This window comes from Salmo salar, chromosome 27, assembly GCF_965601325.2.
Source record: "Salmo salar chromosome 27, fSalSal1, whole genome shotgun sequence".
Taxonomy (NCBI): Eukaryota; Metazoa; Chordata; class Actinopteri; order Salmoniformes; family Salmonidae; genus Salmo; species Salmo salar.
In genome coordinates this window covers 19,303,766-19,320,950 of record NC_138317.1, presented here as the reverse complement: position 1 = coordinate 19,320,950, position 17,185 = coordinate 19,303,766, and the positions used below count along the sequence as shown (strand labels likewise).

At 42.9% G+C, this 17,185-nt stretch overlaps 1 protein-coding gene across 4 annotated transcripts in view; it reads left to right on the top strand.

Annotated features, from left to right (window-relative positions):
* The first annotated feature begins 929 nt into the window (after nucleotides 1–929).
* The window catches only part of LOC106588593 (RNA polymerase II subunit A C-terminal domain phosphatase), a 134,702-nt gene continuing 118,446 nt past the window's right edge, over nucleotides 930–17,185 (top strand). For 3 of the 4 annotated variants that reach the window (XM_082970080.1, XM_082970081.1, XM_014177744.3), the window contains exons 1-7: nucleotides 933–1,433; nucleotides 5,851–5,934; nucleotides 6,081–6,174; nucleotides 6,343–6,471; nucleotides 6,648–6,798; nucleotides 9,934–10,024; nucleotides 10,794–10,960. In XM_082970080.1, the coding sequence (XP_082826206.1) occupies nucleotides 1,132–1,433; nucleotides 5,851–5,934; nucleotides 6,081–6,174; nucleotides 6,343–6,471; nucleotides 6,648–6,798; nucleotides 9,934–10,024; nucleotides 10,794–10,960 (1,018 nt within the window). In that variant the 5' untranslated portion in view covers nucleotides 933–1,131. Of the gene's footprint in view, nucleotides 1,434–5,850; nucleotides 5,935–6,080; nucleotides 6,175–6,342; nucleotides 6,472–6,647; nucleotides 6,799–9,933; nucleotides 10,025–10,793; nucleotides 10,961–17,185 lie in introns of all 4 variants that reach the window. The other variant, XM_082970079.1, reaches the window with a different exon arrangement.

Sequence of the window (17,185 nt, the reverse complement as noted above, 5' to 3'; positions counted from 1 at the left end):
GTGACCAAAGCTTCTCTAGTGAAAAGAATCATGACTTGACTCCATATCCTCTTCAGGTACCGTCAATGAATCAACCCAAGTCATAGTTTTTTTAAATTGAAATCACAAATGTACAGAATAAAGCATGTATTTGTGTGGGTGAATCAGAAATGGACGTTGTAAATGATTAATTAATGTGGCTAACATAACATGTAACGGAAACTATTCAAGAGTGCCGTCTCTGTACAACCTTGTTTAAAGTCAGGTTTACTGTAGTAGAGTATGGTCTGTGGAATTAAAACACTTGTTTTAAATGATAACGATAAAATACTACTGACTTGCGTCTTGACTTTATCATTTTGAGATGATTAAACAAATATAAAACAGGCATATACATGTGTGATCCTCCTTCCCAGCATCTCAGCCGTCATATCACGGGCATAGCCTGAATAATATGTATTGCAGATAAATGTTCACATTAACATCAATGTGCGAATAACTGGGACCAGGCCCCTATGTGGCTTTAGATCAGTGGTTGCAACTCTTCTAGTTGTCACCAGGAGTAGATGCATGATTTATACATTACATCATCTTACATCATATCAGGTAGAGCCCATCAAGGGATGTCTCCAGAGCTTTAAAGGCTTAGAAAACAATGTGTGAGTGGAAAACAAAACAGCATGATGTTGCATCTTCCATTAGATTTTTTTTGCATTTTGTTTACATGATCATCCCAACTTCAACTTCTCTTTGACATGCTGTGTGTGACTCTCAAACGGACACATTTATTCAAACACAAACGGAAGCTAGCTGTTCCTTCCATTGATCAACGTATTTAAATTGACTTAAATTAATGTTCTGTGGAACTCAGTGAAAGTAAAAAGGACCTCTGTCACCAGAGCCACCGGAAGCTCGCTGACTGTCGTCGCCGCTTCAGTCTTGTGTTTCCTGTTTACGGGCGGGAAGAGCGAAAGAAGCTAAACTATCGGTCTGTGTTCTTGCATCGTTGTGTTTCAAACATCAGATGTACGTTTGTTTTTGTTTCTTAGCTCAGTTTCAATAATTTATGATAAACCGAATTCCCCGCGACTCTGATATATATCTTTGCTTGACCTGCGCCTACAGTTTAAAGGGATTTGAAGCGCGAAACTGATGGAGGAGCCCGCAGATTCCGGCGGTGGTGGGGCAGCACAGGGCCCCATGGCGCAAGTGGCGGAGATCCGCTGCCCAATAGCAGCGCGTCCTATGCGGCTGCTGGAATGGAAAGTCAAACCCGGTTCCCTCGTCAATGTGGACTCGGTGTTGGCGTTATGTGCTCCCATCCCGCTGGAGAAAGAGGCCAGGTCCCATCCGCCAGAACAGCCCAATCGGCTGTCAGAGAAGAAGCTGAAATCGGACCGAGCTGGAGTGGTGAAAGAGCTATGCTGTCAACTTGGACAAGTCATATCGCCTGGGTGAGTCTGCAAGCTAACTAACGTTAGCTATATAGACTATGTTGCTTATGTCAGCATTAAAAAAAAAAAATAGTATGCTGTATATACTATGTTCGTTAGTTAATGTTGTTACTTATAGACCAGATTCGTAGTAGTATAGCTAATTAGCCTAGCTAATAAACGGTAACGCTAGCTATGCTAACCCAGTGCGTGTGCTGGAGCGCCGATCTCTACAACTGCTGGATGGATCATGTACATTAAAGAGTTCGTTTTGCATGGCCCGGTGCCCTGGTGGGCCGAGTTTGTTTATTTTAGACCATTCCATTGGTCCATAAGTGAAATCTCCACCACAAGGGGCACCGGGCCATGCAAAACGAACTGGCCCAATAATTGTAGAACTACGCACATGACATCATCCACATGGTATCGAGTCTTCGAATTTGCAACAAAAAAAGTCGTCGAATTCGCTCGAGCACTTTTTGGGGAAGAAAAACTTCGAATACTTTGTTCCACTTGAGCCTCAAAATATTTTGGTGTTATGAATTTGTGTAACAAATAGAACATGACAAAAGTAAAAGTCTCCCAGTAAAATACTGCTTGAGTAAAAGTTTGTTTTTAAATATACTTAAGTATCTAACGTAAAAGTATAAGTCATTTAAAATGCCTTATGTTACGCTAGCAAGTGTGAGTGTGGCAATGATAGTGTTTCACAGTTATTTACCCACCAGAGTTGTGATTGGCTGGGATATTCGCCTATTGATTTGTTCTGATGGAGCGGCATCTGTTGTCAAACTGGGAAAGCTGTTCTGACTTGGGCTGTGTTATCTAGTGGGAATGTCTCTGTCATTTCTTGGTTGCTAACATTGTACACTGTTAGCTCAATTTCAGTATGTAAAAAAAAAATAAGCACTGAATAGTGTAAGGAATCGTTGTACCATCTATGATTCAATAGAGGCTTTGGTCTACCAGCTTCAAACAGCTGTAAAAACTATAATGTTTTGTTTGGATGGTACAATGATCAAATTGACCGAATTTTCTCAACCAGGAAATGAGTGATTTCGTTAGATAACACAGCCACAAAGTCTGAACAGCTTTCCTAGTTTAAAATATCACAACACTTGTGGCTAAGTAATACTGTGGAACACTATCATTCCACTATTAGTGCCATATCTTATGGACATTTTCAGAAATTACAATGCAAAAATTATTTTTTTAAAAAATACAAAATCCTGTGTAGCACCTTTAACCTTTTTTAAGGGGCAGTATCAACCTCGACTAAATTGCGCTTTTAAACTGGACTAACTGAAATTGCATTTCTTAGATATGGTTTAAAATAATCTAAGATTTGCCCTAGTCTAGATTTAAAGTCTTATTTCTAGAAGGACAATTAGTTAATCTAGATCTAAGTGCAGGCTGAAATGAAATATGTCCAGAGGCAGGTTTAACTTCAGATTAATGGATGTTGGCCCCAAGGTTGACCTTGACAATGGAGGAGAATGGATTACCTGGACTATTTCAATGACGATCAAAGAGCACTATATACAAAGCAAATGCAGCTGACCTCATTTGTTTGCTTGAGCCAAGGCTTTCATCTGACTCTCTTAGGGGAAGGCCCTTCCCTACAAGTACTTTGTGTGGTGTAAGTGAACTGACTGAATGCAACATAGTCCACAAAGTTTTCAATGCTATATGTGAACTGAAAGACAATTACATCAAGTCCCCTGATGCTCCTGCCCAAGCCAACGACCAGGTAGAGTTCTATGAATATGGGAACTTCCCTGGCGTCATCGGCTGTATAGATGAATGTCATATTCCTATCAGGTGTCCCCCTACAACAGATGCTGAGGAGTACAGGAAGCTTAAAAACTGGTTCTCAATAAATGTACATGGTGTTTGCAGTTCTCCGACATTGTTGCACATTGAACTCATCACTCAAGGATTTTCCAAAATGCCTCATTGTATGCTCAGCTTGAAAGAGGACAACCTAGTGGAATCATCCTTGGCGACAGTGGGTATGCACAGATCAACTTCTTGGTCACCCCCTATCGTCATAAAATAGGACCTGAGCAACAACGGTACAACCAAAGCTCATATCCACACCAGAGGTGTAGTGGAGCACGTGTTTGGTGTATGGAATAGTCATTTCCAGTCTCAGAAACACATTAAGCTTTCAACCAAGAAGATGCTGCATTCACAATTAACTCAAACAGCATGGTTTTTAATTCAGAAATGGAAATATTGGGACCCCAAACTGTTGCTGGTTTGAGAAGAACATTGTTACTGCTGCTGCTTCTCCTCCTCCTTCATAGCCAACTCAACATGAGGGATTTGCATCTTCATATCATGTTCTTCTTTTAAATACATTTAGGTTGTGCTCATGGAATTCCAAGCCCAGTTTCTCATGCATGCTCAGCTTCTTGGTCCTCCGGCCCGGTTAGTGACAATCTGCCCTTCTGGCTGCTGCAGATGTAGCGGGCTGAACTTCATCCTGTCTTATCCCCTCCAAGCTATGGCGATCATCTGCCTCAAGAAAAGGATTAGATTGCTGCATTAGAGAACATAATTCATTAAAGAGTTGAGTTTGTTACATTTTTATTATGGGATTGCAAGAGATGGCTGACATTACATATTCCCTGCAGTGCGGGGATGGCACATGTTGAATGAATGTGTCTTACCTAATGAGGATTGGAACAGTCCCCCATCTGGTCATCATCGGGGATTCCTTCCAGGGGTTGCTGGCTAACAATGATCCCGGTCAACAAGTCCCCCAGCTCATCTCTCTTTTTTTTTTTTTTTTTTCAATTGAACCTTTATTTAACTGGGCAAGTCCGTTAAGAACAAATTATTATTTACAATGACAGCCTACCGGAGAACAGTGGATTTTTACCTTGTCAGCTCGGGGATTCGATCCAGCAACCTTTCGGTTACTGGCCCAACACTCTAACCACTAGGCTACCTGCCGCCCCCTGTCTTACCAAGGGGTCTGCCACCAGTCTTGAAATGCTCCTTACGAGCAACAGCATTCATCTTGTTTAAGTAGATTTTTGTTTTTCCATAGGACCTTAGGAAGACAAGATGTTACAGAAATTATATGAATAATTATGTATATTGTTTGTTACATTTCTGTCACACATACATTCAGGTCCCACTGTGTTGGCCCACTTTTACAAATCTGAGACAACAGTAAATACAGTATCTTACCTGAAGCTGAGTTGAATTCATTACAAATGGTAGTCCAGGCATTCTTTTTTCTTGTTTTCTGTTGATGTATCATGCTGTTTGTTCTCAATAATTGGGTAGTTTGACACAATTTGCTTAGAGGTTTTTTTTTTCAAAGTCACTGAAATTTAAACATTTTCTTTTACCTCGTCCATTGTTTGGTTTAGGTGACGTGCTCCAATTCCACACAATGCTTATGTATTACTGTCCCATCCCTTGTTTTTGAAGCATCCTCAGGTCAGCACCATGTGCACATCGTTAATTTGATTTAAATTAAACTCTGTCCAGGGAAACCGCCCATAAAAATCATAGCTCTTCTACTAAGTTACTAAGCTAACATATGGAATTGTTTGAAGATGGTCATACCGGCCTCCCGAGTGACACAGAGGTCTAAGGCACTGCATCACTACAGACCCGGGTTCGATCCCAGGCTGTGTTGCAGCCGGCTGCGACCGGGAGACCCATAAGACGGTGCAACATTGACCCAGGGTCGTTAAGGGAGGGTTTGGCCGGCCGGGATGTCCTTGTTCCATTGCGCTCTAGCGACTCCTTGTGACTGGCCGGGCTCATGCACGCTGACTTCAGTCGCCAGCTGTACAGTGTTTCCTCCGACACATTGGTGTGACTGGTTTTCGGGTTAAGCGAGCACTGCAGCTTGGCAGGGTCGTGTTTCGGGGGACGCATGGCTCTCGACCATCGCCTCTCCCGAGTCCCATCGCTGAAACTCCCGTACGGACAAGACTAACTACCAATTTGGATATCACAAAATTTGGGAGAAAAAGGGGTTAAAAAAATATTGTCATATCATTTAGCTATTTGATTTTGAATTGTCGGGCCCCTGTAGGTATCCCAATAATTTTTTTATTTTTATTTTATTTATTTATTTATTGAAGATGGCCTTTATGACCACATATTTAACCCCTTTTCTTTGTTGGCACAAAACTATCTCCATACTTCCATTCATAAAAAACCCCAATAACGAGTCCTGTGCCACTTGTGAGGGTTGTAGAGCAAAACGGAGAACACCATCATGTTGAGTCTCATCTTTCCATAGTGGTATATTAGTTAGTAGGCCAAACCGTTCGGATGCTACGTACGTCTCCTGGTCTGACCAACAGCGCTGTAGCTCGGCCACTTTCCACGGGTGCGTCAATGAACTCTTTAGGATTTTAAGGGGGAAACCATTATGCTGCGGTCTCACGTGCCTCTTCTCTTCCAGTGTTGTGGTTGTCAGAGTTGAAGAATGCAGCCATCCCATTGTGATGAAGGGCCTGTGTGCTGAATGTGGCCAGGACCTCACACAGTAAGTGTACAAACAAACTTATTCCATGCTAGAATTTCAATTGGTATATTCAAAACATTTTAACAAATGGGCCTAACTCTTAGTTGTGGGTTACCTCTTATCCATTGAGGATGCGTTGTTAAGTGGATTCTCTCTTTCTCTCTCAGGATGCAGACCAATAATGGGAGGCAGCAGGCTCTCATCTCCACGGCAAATGTTTCCATGGTGCACAGTGTCCCCGAGTTGATGGTCAGCTCTGAGGTGAGGCTCGGGGGAGTCATGGCACTAGAAGAGGAGTTTCCTCTGACCTTGTAGAAATACCTCTGTGTCGTTGGAATGCAACTTTTCAATTTAATAGAGACAGTTTTGTTGACGTCGTGGGCCCCCTTTTTATAAATGCCGGGTCTGTGTGATTTGTCCCCCACACAGCAAGCAGAGCAGCTGGGCAGAGAGGACCAGCAGAGACTCCACAGGAACAAGAAGCTGGTTCTGATGGTTGATCTGGACCAGACCCTGATCCATACCACCGAGCATCACTGCCAGCGCATGTCCACCAAGGTATGTGTATCTGAAATCCTTTTCTCTGGCCTATGAAAAATAGGTTGTCTGGTATTTCTATGTCCCAGGCTTTGCTGAGGGTTTGGTATTAAATAGTCTACAATAAACCACCGGTGGTTACGTAGCTAGAACAAAGCATTGATGGTTCTGCCCATGCCTCTGCTCTTGTTCCACAGGGAATCTTCCACTTCCAGCTGGGACGGGGGGAGCCCATGTTACACACGCGACTGCGTCCGCACTGCAAAGACTTCCTGGAGAAGATCGCCAAGCTCTACGAGCTGCACGTCTTCACCTTCGGAAGCCGCCTCTATGCACACACCATCGCAGGTAATTAACATTCTCTGATAATCACGCCTACGTTGAACAAAAAAACAACCATCACGTAAATGGCAAAAGTGTGTGAGCACAGAGTTTAAATGCCAGATTAATTTAAACACACAATCATCTAGTGAAGGAGAGGGGGATACCTACTCAGTTGTACAACTGAGTGCGTTCAACTGAAATGTGTCTTCCGCATTTAACCAAACCCCTCTGAATCAAATCCCCGAGCTGACAAGGTAAAAATCTGTCGTTCTGCCCCTGAGCAAGGCAGTCAACCCACCGTTCCTACATCCTCTGTAAAATCACTACGGAAATATAGATCTAGACTTAATGCCTGAATGCTGTCTGCATTATAGGTGAGAATTGTGTTTTTTTAATGTTTGTCTATACATTCCCCGGATTGAGAAGTTGGTCACCTAACAAGACTAACAGACGTCTCAATATGATTGATCTCAGCATTGTAGAGGCAAATCCTGAGCTTGAAGTCGGAGTGGCCACTAGAGGGGAGCATTTACCTTCAGTTTGTGTGCCAGGTTCATTCTGTACTCAGATTCTCTGGGGCTGTGTCACAAATGGCACCCTATCCTCTAAATAGTAGGGAGGTGCATCTTTCCGTTTCAAGACGATTTTAGATATCTATCTAGATACATGAGCTCCGATACGATACAGGAACGATTTGGTTTGATTAGAAGAACGAATCAGTGCGATTCGATGCATTAACACATTAGTTTTCCATTGTGAATTCAAATCTACTGCTGATGGAGCTCATGAGCTGGGCTTGTGAGCTGGATCTGTCTGAGCTGACTTCTCTCTGTGTGTAAATTATGTATTTGGGTGTGTTCCCGCGGTAAGCCTAACAAAGCCGACTGCAGTGGTCAAACTACTTAAGTAAAACTACTTTAAAGTACAAAAAAAAAATGTTGGTGTCTGTACTTTACTATTTTTTATTTTTGACAACTTTTACTTCACTACGCTCCTAAAGAAAATAAATGTACTTTTTACTCCATACATTTTCCCTGACACCCAAAAGTACTCGTTACATGTTGAATGCTTAGCAGGACAGGAAAATGATCCAATTTACGCACTTATCAAGAGAACATCCTTGGTCACATCATCCCTACTGCCTGATTCACTGAACACACATGCTTCATTTGTAAATGATGTTGGTGTGACCCTGGCTATACTTTTGCTTAAAATAAGGAATTTGAAATGATTTATACTTTAACTTTTGATACTTAAGTATATTTAAAACCAAATAATTTTACTCAAATAGTATTTTACTGGGTGACTTTTACTTGAGTCATTTTCTATTAGGGATTTTTTACTTTTACTCAAGTATGATTATTGTGTACTTTATCCACCACTGGCCGACCTGTTGACGAATCAGCGAGGGACAGTCGGACGCTGTAGTGTAGAGGTTTGCGTGGGACAGATGTTTTGGTACCGTGCCCGTCCGCACCCGCGATATTTCATACCACGCCCGCCTGCCTCCGCAGGTGTATTTGGATACATCCCACCTTCTCCCGCCAGATCTCATCCAGCTCCCGCCCACAGTCCTGCAATGTTAAAATTACACATCTACCGTCTTATTCATTTAGAATTTGCGATAAATGCATGATTTCATAAGATATTTCCATGTTTGGAATGAAGTAATTTTATTCAAACACTCCAGTGTAAACAAACTCATTTGAAGTAGCCCAGATGAAAAGTCAAGACAGAATAAAAATAAAAAAAGAGGAACGAGCTCATCTCAACTCGAACTGTCAGTAAGAGAAAGGGAAGGTTATTGATAGGCTGACTAGTTCCCAATCATATTATCCATTATTTCCTTACCTTTAGAAAATGATGACAGGCTTTCCCATGAGAACTGCAAACTGATAATTGGTTTCATAATTCATCACAAGTGGCCACAAACTGACTCTCATCGGATAATTGTTTTTGCCGCCACTGTTTGACGCAGGCGAGCGAGCCGTTGTGTAACTCGGCCCCAGTTAGAGGCGAGGAGAGGGACACAAGCGGCCAGAATGACAGATGGCAATCATGTATTAAGTGGTTTTATAACAATTTCACAGTGCATTTGAAACGGTGGAATGACCGTTGGTCTTTCTGACCACCCGCAGCATGGACCATTCCGACCGTGCAGCACACTTCTCTGTCGGGTCCTGCGGGTAACTCCGGAGTCCCGCGATAATACAGGCCTCTACTGTAGTGGTTTTCCCAACAGCTAGGCTCAGATTAATCTCACCTGACAGTAAATTATAATGCACGTTTGAGCTTCTTATGAATCGAATTATCTGCATTTTGGGTTGTAGAGATGAACTTTGGCCCGTCGACGTTCGGAGACGAGATTTCGCTCTCAATTAGATGTTATTCTATAGTGAATGTCCTATGCTGAACATTGGAAGCGAATGAATAATGAATGTGTAATGTAGTAATTAGTCTGGGGAGCGTAGAGGTTACTGTGCATCTGTCTGTTTCTCCAGGTAGATGGGTTTGTTGTTTGTTGCGTTTCAGCAGACGTCTGTCCCACCTGTGTTCTCTCTTCTCTGTGGTTTAATAGCAACCAGGTAGCGAGGTGTGGGAATGTAGATGCTCCATCAAAGCCACTCTTTTGTTGCTCCTCCAGATACGTATTATTGTACAGCTTCTAAAGAGGAACTGATAAGACCCAGCCTGCATTTAGTTCTCATCTCCAAGCCTTAATGTTTTAATGAGCCCACTGAGTATACAGAGACCCTCCACCCCCACACACACACACACACATACACACACACCGATGCCAAGCAATTTCGTTTGAGATTAAATTGAAGAACTTGTGTAGCAAAACAACATGAGATTTGGCTCTAAATTGACTCAAAAGCTTTGTTGTTGGAAGGCTACTCTGTAGCTCCAGATGGCCGGGGAGTAATGGAAATTGGCTGTTTGGCAAAAACGGCACCTTCACTTTTCTGAATACATCCTGCTTTTCCACGGAGCTCTTTTAAATAGGATGTTCAATGCAGTCGAGTCTGCTCTCTGCTGCAGCCCAGCGTGCGGAACTAAACCCCCTGCCACACTAACCAAGCTCTCCCTGTCTCTCTCTTATTTATATAAATATGAGTCCATTTTAAGATGCTCTTCTTGTGGTGTGTGACTCTGCAGGCTTCCTGGACCCTGAGATGAAGCTGTTTTCCCACAGGATCCTGTCCAGAGACGAATGCATCGACCCCTTCTCCAAGACAGGGAACCTGAGGTCAGATCTGGCTCTGTCTGGCAGAGCCGCTAGCACATACCTCTTTCAAGTCCACGCAACACACTTTGACACACATACTAATAGCGACTTCAGCTAGGACATTTTAAGAAGACTCTTTCCAATTGGAAAAGGACATAACATATCAGCTATCTTTAATTTTGACACTTTGGAGAAAAGGCATTCACTCGAGGAAGATCTCCTGTGGAATTGGGAGAAATTGATTTCCGCTCAGCCACTACCGCAGAAGAATTCAACTGAGGGAATTTGATTGAAACACTAGAACTTAGTGTTGATTTAAAACCTGGCAGCAGACAATACAGCACTATACAACTGAGCCATCCAGCTCTAGCATGACTGTGCTGTAGATGAGCAGAGGAAATAGCCCATCGCCATGCAGCATTTTCTTCTAATCAGTAACTCCTGTTATAGGAAGCCTTTTAGAACACCATCCTCAAAGTCCTAATGGTAGAAACTGTGGTTGTAGAAGTTATGATGTTCGGACAATTATTGGTGAGAGCCAGAATTCACTTCTAACCTGGAGGGGTAGTCCTTCACAAATGGCAGCCTATTCCCTTTAAATTACTTTTGACCAGGGCCCATAGGTTATAGGCTACCATTTGGGATGTTGCCTAGGACTGGGTAATGGTAGAGAGGGAGCCTAGCATTTTGCTCTGTTACTGCCAGTTTAACTTATCTCTAACTCTCTCTTTCTGTCTCTCTACACTCTCTCTCGTACTCTCTCGCCCTCTCTTTATCTCTACCCCCTCAGGAATCTGTTCCCATGTGGGGACTCGATGGTATGTATTATAGATGACCGGGAGGACGTGTGGAAGTTTGCTCCCAACCTGATCACTGTGAAGAAATACATCTACTTCAAGGGCACAGGAGACATCAACGCTCCGCCCGGGTCTAAAGAAGCTCAGCAGGGAAGGAAAGGTACGGTATACAGGGTCTGAAGACAATGAGCTTAACCGAACAGTGGACATTTTGTTGTGAACTGGTCAATAAATGATAAAGCACAGCGATCTATTAAAACAACCCTTATAAGGGCATTTAGTGCTTTGTCAGTGTTACAAACACTCAACAACAAAAAACCACTACAAACTTAAAAACCCTCTGGTGACCAAGTTCAGAGAGGAAGAGGAGGAAGTGGTTTGATGAGCACTTAAGGAATGTGAACTCATCCTGGTTCTCTGGCTGCAAATGGAGTTCTGGCCACAAGGTACCCCTCGTCACGTCTCACTGTTTTGATTTCATTTGCATCAACCGATGCACCACTTTCCTGTGTGGCAGACTGCAGCGCCGCAGTGGGAGGGTGAAGCTTTTCAGAGAGATGTTTGTGATACGTAACTGTTGTGATCCCAACAGATGGGGTGGCAGGAAGGTGAGGGAGTTTTAAGTTATAATCCTCTCAGCACAGAGGCGACAGGGGAACACTTGGCGATCTTTCTGTGAGAATGCTGTTAAACTCTACCTTTTTAGAACCTTGAGAATAGCCAGGAAAACGATCATACCCAAAGGCCAGGGTTGAGCAGAATCCAAATACTTATTTTTATCGACTTTCTGAATGAATCAATCTGGTCTGTTATAAAGAAGGAATTGGAGTGACCAAGCCTTAACACATAATCATCGACACTGTATTCATACTCAAGCACCAAGCCGGGGTAGCCATAATGAGATGGGTTCATCTGAACCGTGATTACCATCTTAGTCTCAGGAGGGAAGGCATTGGGTTCTTTTCTCACAGAGAGCCTCTCATAGAGGAGATCTGTATAGAGATTTTTTGATTAGCAGTAGAGATAAACAGGACAAGCCACAAAGGACAGAGAGTGCTTCTCTGGGCTCCCTGGAGAATAACACACACACACACAGGCTGTTAGATCAATTAGGGAAGTGCTGCTGATTTCCGTCACATCACATGGACTAGGGTTTAATATTTTCCTGGTATTTTAAAAATGTTTCATCCGAGAAGAATAAATCACTTTTCTCCCGGGTAACCCGATATTTTCCGCCAAAACAGGATGTGTCATTCAAAAGCATATAAATACACTATATATACAAAGTATATGGATACCCCTTCAAATTAGCGGATTCAGCTATTTCAGCCACAGCTGTTGCGGACAGGTGTATAAAATTGAGCACACAGCCATGCAATCTCCATAGACAAACATTGACAGTAGAATGGCCTTACTGAAGAGCTCAGTGACTTTTAACGTGGCACCATCATAGGATGCCACCTTTCCAACAAGTCAGTTCGTCAAATTTCTGCCCTGCTAGAGCTTCCCCGGTCAACTGTAAGTGTTGTTATTGTGAAGTGGAAACATCTAGGAGCAACAATGGCTCAGCCGTGACCTGGTAGGCCACACAAGCTCACAGAATGGGACCGCCGAGTGCTGAAGCGTGTAGAGCGTAAAAATCGTCTGTCCACACTCATTACCAAGTTCCAAACTTTCTCTGGAAGTAACGTCCGCACAATAACTGTTGGAGGGAGCTTCATGAAATGGGTTTCCATGGCCGAGCAGCCACAAGCCTAAAATCACCATGCGCAACGCCAAGTGTCAGCTGGAGTGGTGTAAAGCTCACCGCCATTGGACTCTGGAAACACGTTCTCTGGCGTGATGAATCACGCTTCACCATCTGGCAGTCCGAAGGATGAATCTGGGTTTGGCAGATGCCAGGAGTGCGCTAACTGCCACAATGCATAGTGCCAACTGTAAAGTTTAGTGGTGGAGGAATAATGGTCTAGGGTTGTTTTTAATGGTTCGGTCTAGGCCCCTTAGTTCCAGTGAAGGAAAATCTTAACACTACAGCATACAATGACATTAAAGACGATTCTGTGCTTCCAACTTTGTGGCAGTTTGGGGATGGCCCTTTCCTGTTTCAGCAAGACAATGCCCCCTTGCACAAAGCGAGGTCCATACAGAAATGGTTTGTCGAGATCAGTGTGGACGAACTTGACTGGCCTGCACAGAGCCCTGACCTCAACCCCATTGAACACCTTTGGGATGAATTGAATCTGACTGCAAGCCAGGCTTTATCGCCCAACATCAGTGCCCGACCTCGCTAATGCTCTTGTGGCTGAATGGAAGCAAGTGCCTGTAGTAATGTTCTAACATCTGGTGGAAAGTCTTTCCAGAAGAGTGGAGGCTTTAGTCGAAGAAGTACTCCTGGCGCCCGTAGTCGTCACACACCTCCATGATCTCATCCAATGAGCTGCAGCCCCTCAGCCGGCCCAGCCGCGTCAGAGGGAACTCCTCCAGAACGGACCAGGGGATACGGTACCTGGTGAGAGGAAAACACACAATGTTACCGCTGCACAACGACTTTGCACAATAGTCACTGAAATACTCTTCAAGTTATAATGCTCTTTAGCAGCAGCAAGACCAATGCCTGGATTATATGCCTTTTAAATCTTGCACCCAAAATCTTCTGATTATGGACTATTGATTATCGAGATGAACACAGGAACTCTTGACTCTGTTGGTATTGTACCTGATCCCGCCCACGTTGATGACGGCTGAACACACCCTTAGTTACCACCTCCCGCTGGTTCTCCAGGGGGAAGTGGAAGGGTGTGCTCTTTCTCCATGTTTCCCGCTAGGAAGGCCACCTCCTGGTACATCCCTCTGGGATGCTCCTCTGGGTGACCCAAGGGGTCGCGGGGGGTTTCACTGGCCGACTGGGTTGGCAGGGACCTCACCCATCCAGGAGCAGGGTTGGGCTCTATGGAAACAAAGCAGATGAAAGAAAGTTTAGCCATTTTTAGAAATGACTTCCACATGTTTATTGGGACAAATTACTTCAGAATCTCAGGATGAACCAGATACAAGTCACTCTTCAGGCTCCTTTTTTCTCTCTCTCATCACACCAACAAGTTTTGCATCAGCAGGAACCCCGATGCAGAGAGAGAAATTCGTTAAGTTGTTGTGGTATTTAACGCATCGCTGAGGCCCTAAATGAGATGCTTCTCTTTAAAGGATTGTTTATCAAGGTTCACTAAGTTAAAATAAATACAGAGCAATTAGCTGTGGAATGTCGACAAAGAAAAGAACAAACTGTTTGGATATACTTGGTAAAACTTCCGATGATTAATCTTTCACGGGCCATTGACTTTGTTTATGACAACAGAAAAAGTGCAATTAATTCTGCAGCAATAATGTCTTGTTTTAATCTTCTTATTCCAACATAGATTTTTACATCAGTATAACCACAGCTGATGAAACAAACCCCTAAAATGTGGCACTTTCCAATGGCACCCTCCAGTCTTAAGACTGACAGAATGCAGCTCTGTGTAGCGAGGGTTAAATGATTCATACGAAACCAAATTAGATCACAGTGAACTACTGTCAGCCACAAAACTCCTCCTCATGATGCAGCATCACACTAAAACTTTCATCAGTTTCATTCACGAGAATGTTCTGAACCTCAAAACATGACACATTGTGACTTTTGGTGAATAAGAGGAAAATTTGACAAACTCTTCAAATCTTTTGAGACACTAAACAAAATTATGAATACAATTTCAAAGCTTTTACAGACTTAGTTCATATAAGGAAATCAGTCAAATTAAATAAATAAATTAGACCCTAATCCATGAATTTCACATGACTAGGAACACAGTTATGCGTCTGTTGGTCACTGATACCTTCAAATAAAAAAGAGGGGCGTGGATCAGAACCAGTCAGTATCTGGTGTGACCACCATTTGCCTCATGCAGCGCAATTTATCTCCTTCGCATCGAGTTGTTTGGGCTGTTGATTGTGGCCTTTGGAATGTTGTTCCACTCTTCAATGGCTGTGCAAAGTTGCTGGATATTGGCGGGAACTGGAACACGCTTTTGTATGCGTTGATCGAGAGCATCCCAAACATGCTTAATGGGTGACAAGTCTGAGTATGCAGGCCATGGAAGAACTGGGATGTTTTCAGCTTTCAGGAATTGTGTACAGATCCTTGCGACATTATCATGCTGAAACATGAGGTGATGGTGGCGGATGAATGACATGACAATGGGCTTCAGGATCTTGTCATGGTATCTCTGTGCATTCTAATTCCTGTCAATAAAATGCAATTGTGTACACATTTTACATATGCACAAAAAAAACTTTTGTCTAAAATTGTTCTACTTTGCCAAGATAATGCCATCCACCTGACAGTTTGTGGCATATCAAGAAGCTGACTAACCAGCATGGTCATTACACAGGTGCACCTTATGCTGGGGACAATCAAAGGCAAATTTGTCACACAACACAATGCCACAGATGTCTCAATTTGAGGGAGCATGCAACTGGCATCCTGACTGCAGGAATGTCCACCAGAGCTGTTGCCAGAGAATTTAATGTTAATTTCTCTACCATAAGCTGTCTCCAATGTTTGTCATCAAGGCAAAGGGTGCTAAAATCCAACAAGATTTTGGCAGTATGTCCAACCATGCCAGCCCAGGACCTCCACATCTGACTTATTCACCCGTGGGGTCGTCTGAGACCAGCCACCCGGAAATCTGATTAAACTGAGGAGTATTTCTGTCTAATAAAACTCTTTTGTGGATAAAAATAATTGATTGGCTGGACATGGCTTTCCCAGTGGGTGGGCTTGACTCCCAAGTGGGTGGGCCTGTGCCCTCCCAAGCCCACCCATGGTTGCACCCCTGCCCAGTCATGTGAAATCCATAGATTGGCCCCTAATTAATTGATTTCAATTGAATGATTTCGTTATATAAACTGTAAATCGTTGAAATTGCGTTTATATTTTCGTTCAGTTTGTGTGTACACACACACAGAGTATACTAAACATTAGGAACACCTTCCTAATATTGAGTTGCGCCCCCTTTTGCTCCCAGAATAGCCTCAATTCATCTGGGCATGGACTCTACAATGTGTCAAGCGTTCCACAGGGATGCTGGCCCATGTTGACTCCAATGCTTCCCACAGTTGTCAATTGGCTGGATGTCCTTTGGTTGGTGGAGCATTCTTTATACACAGTAAACTGTTGAGCGTGAAAAACCCAGTAGCGTTGCAGTTCTTGATACAAGCTGGTGCGCCTGGCACCTATTACCATACCCCGTTCAAAGGCACAAATCTTTTTTTCTTGCCCATTCACCTTTTTTTTATTTTTTTATTTGTTTATTTTGTAAATATTGTCTTAACTGTTGGTTAAGGGCTTGTAAGTAATCGTTTCACGGTAAGGTCTACTCCTGTTGTATTCGGTGCCAAATAAAATTTGATTTGAATGGCACACATACGTGTGTACAGTATATGATATAGGCTACTTCACATTACGGCATAAAAATATAAGCCCATAGACGTAGCTAGCTATATGCTTTCTTGGGTAAATAAATGAAACTAGCTCCAGTAGGCTAATCTTTTTTTTAGTGTGAACTGTATTCTATTATACGTACTGGAATTATGCACATTGTTCAAACTATGATAAAGCAGGGAGAGGACATGCGATTACGGTGCAGCATATGCGGCCTACAAAGTTACAACTATAGGCTAGCGAATGTTATTTTAATTTGCAAGTATAATAGGTCCTATTTGTATAAGTAGTAGGCTGAGGCATATACCTTTTTCATAATATTTCCCCTAATGTTATTAGCCTACCTCTTTCTCTCTCTCGTTGCTTCATTCCTTCCTCGCATTCAAATGAAATTAAATAGGTTTCTTTGTCCTTTGTCATTCTAATGATATCCTTGAATAATATAGAACTAGAATTGGATGGGTCTGAATAAATAACTGTTTAACTGAGTTCTATTGGCTGCTCTGATTTTAAAGCATAGATTATTTTTATATATATATGATCTTTCCAATTTAACAAAAACCAAAACAACTTCACTCCTGTAAGCCAGTTGGAGATGTGTAAATTAGATGTGCATTCGGTCTTTATATCACTGTAGCATAGGCTATGCTACATCAAATGTAGGCCTACCTGTCACAAAAGAAAAACGTTACCATGATGGGTCTACATGCATTGTGAACTGCGCTCCGTAATGAGCTGCCTGTCCCCACCCATGGTCTGTCACCACCCTGAGTCCCCACCCTGTCCCATCATACAGAAGCTGTAGAGAAGCCAGATTGTACATGTATTTCACGCCATGCTGTTCCTATAAATAATGTATTATAATTTACTGGTTTCTGCTGCCAAACCCAGTGATGGGCATATTTATGT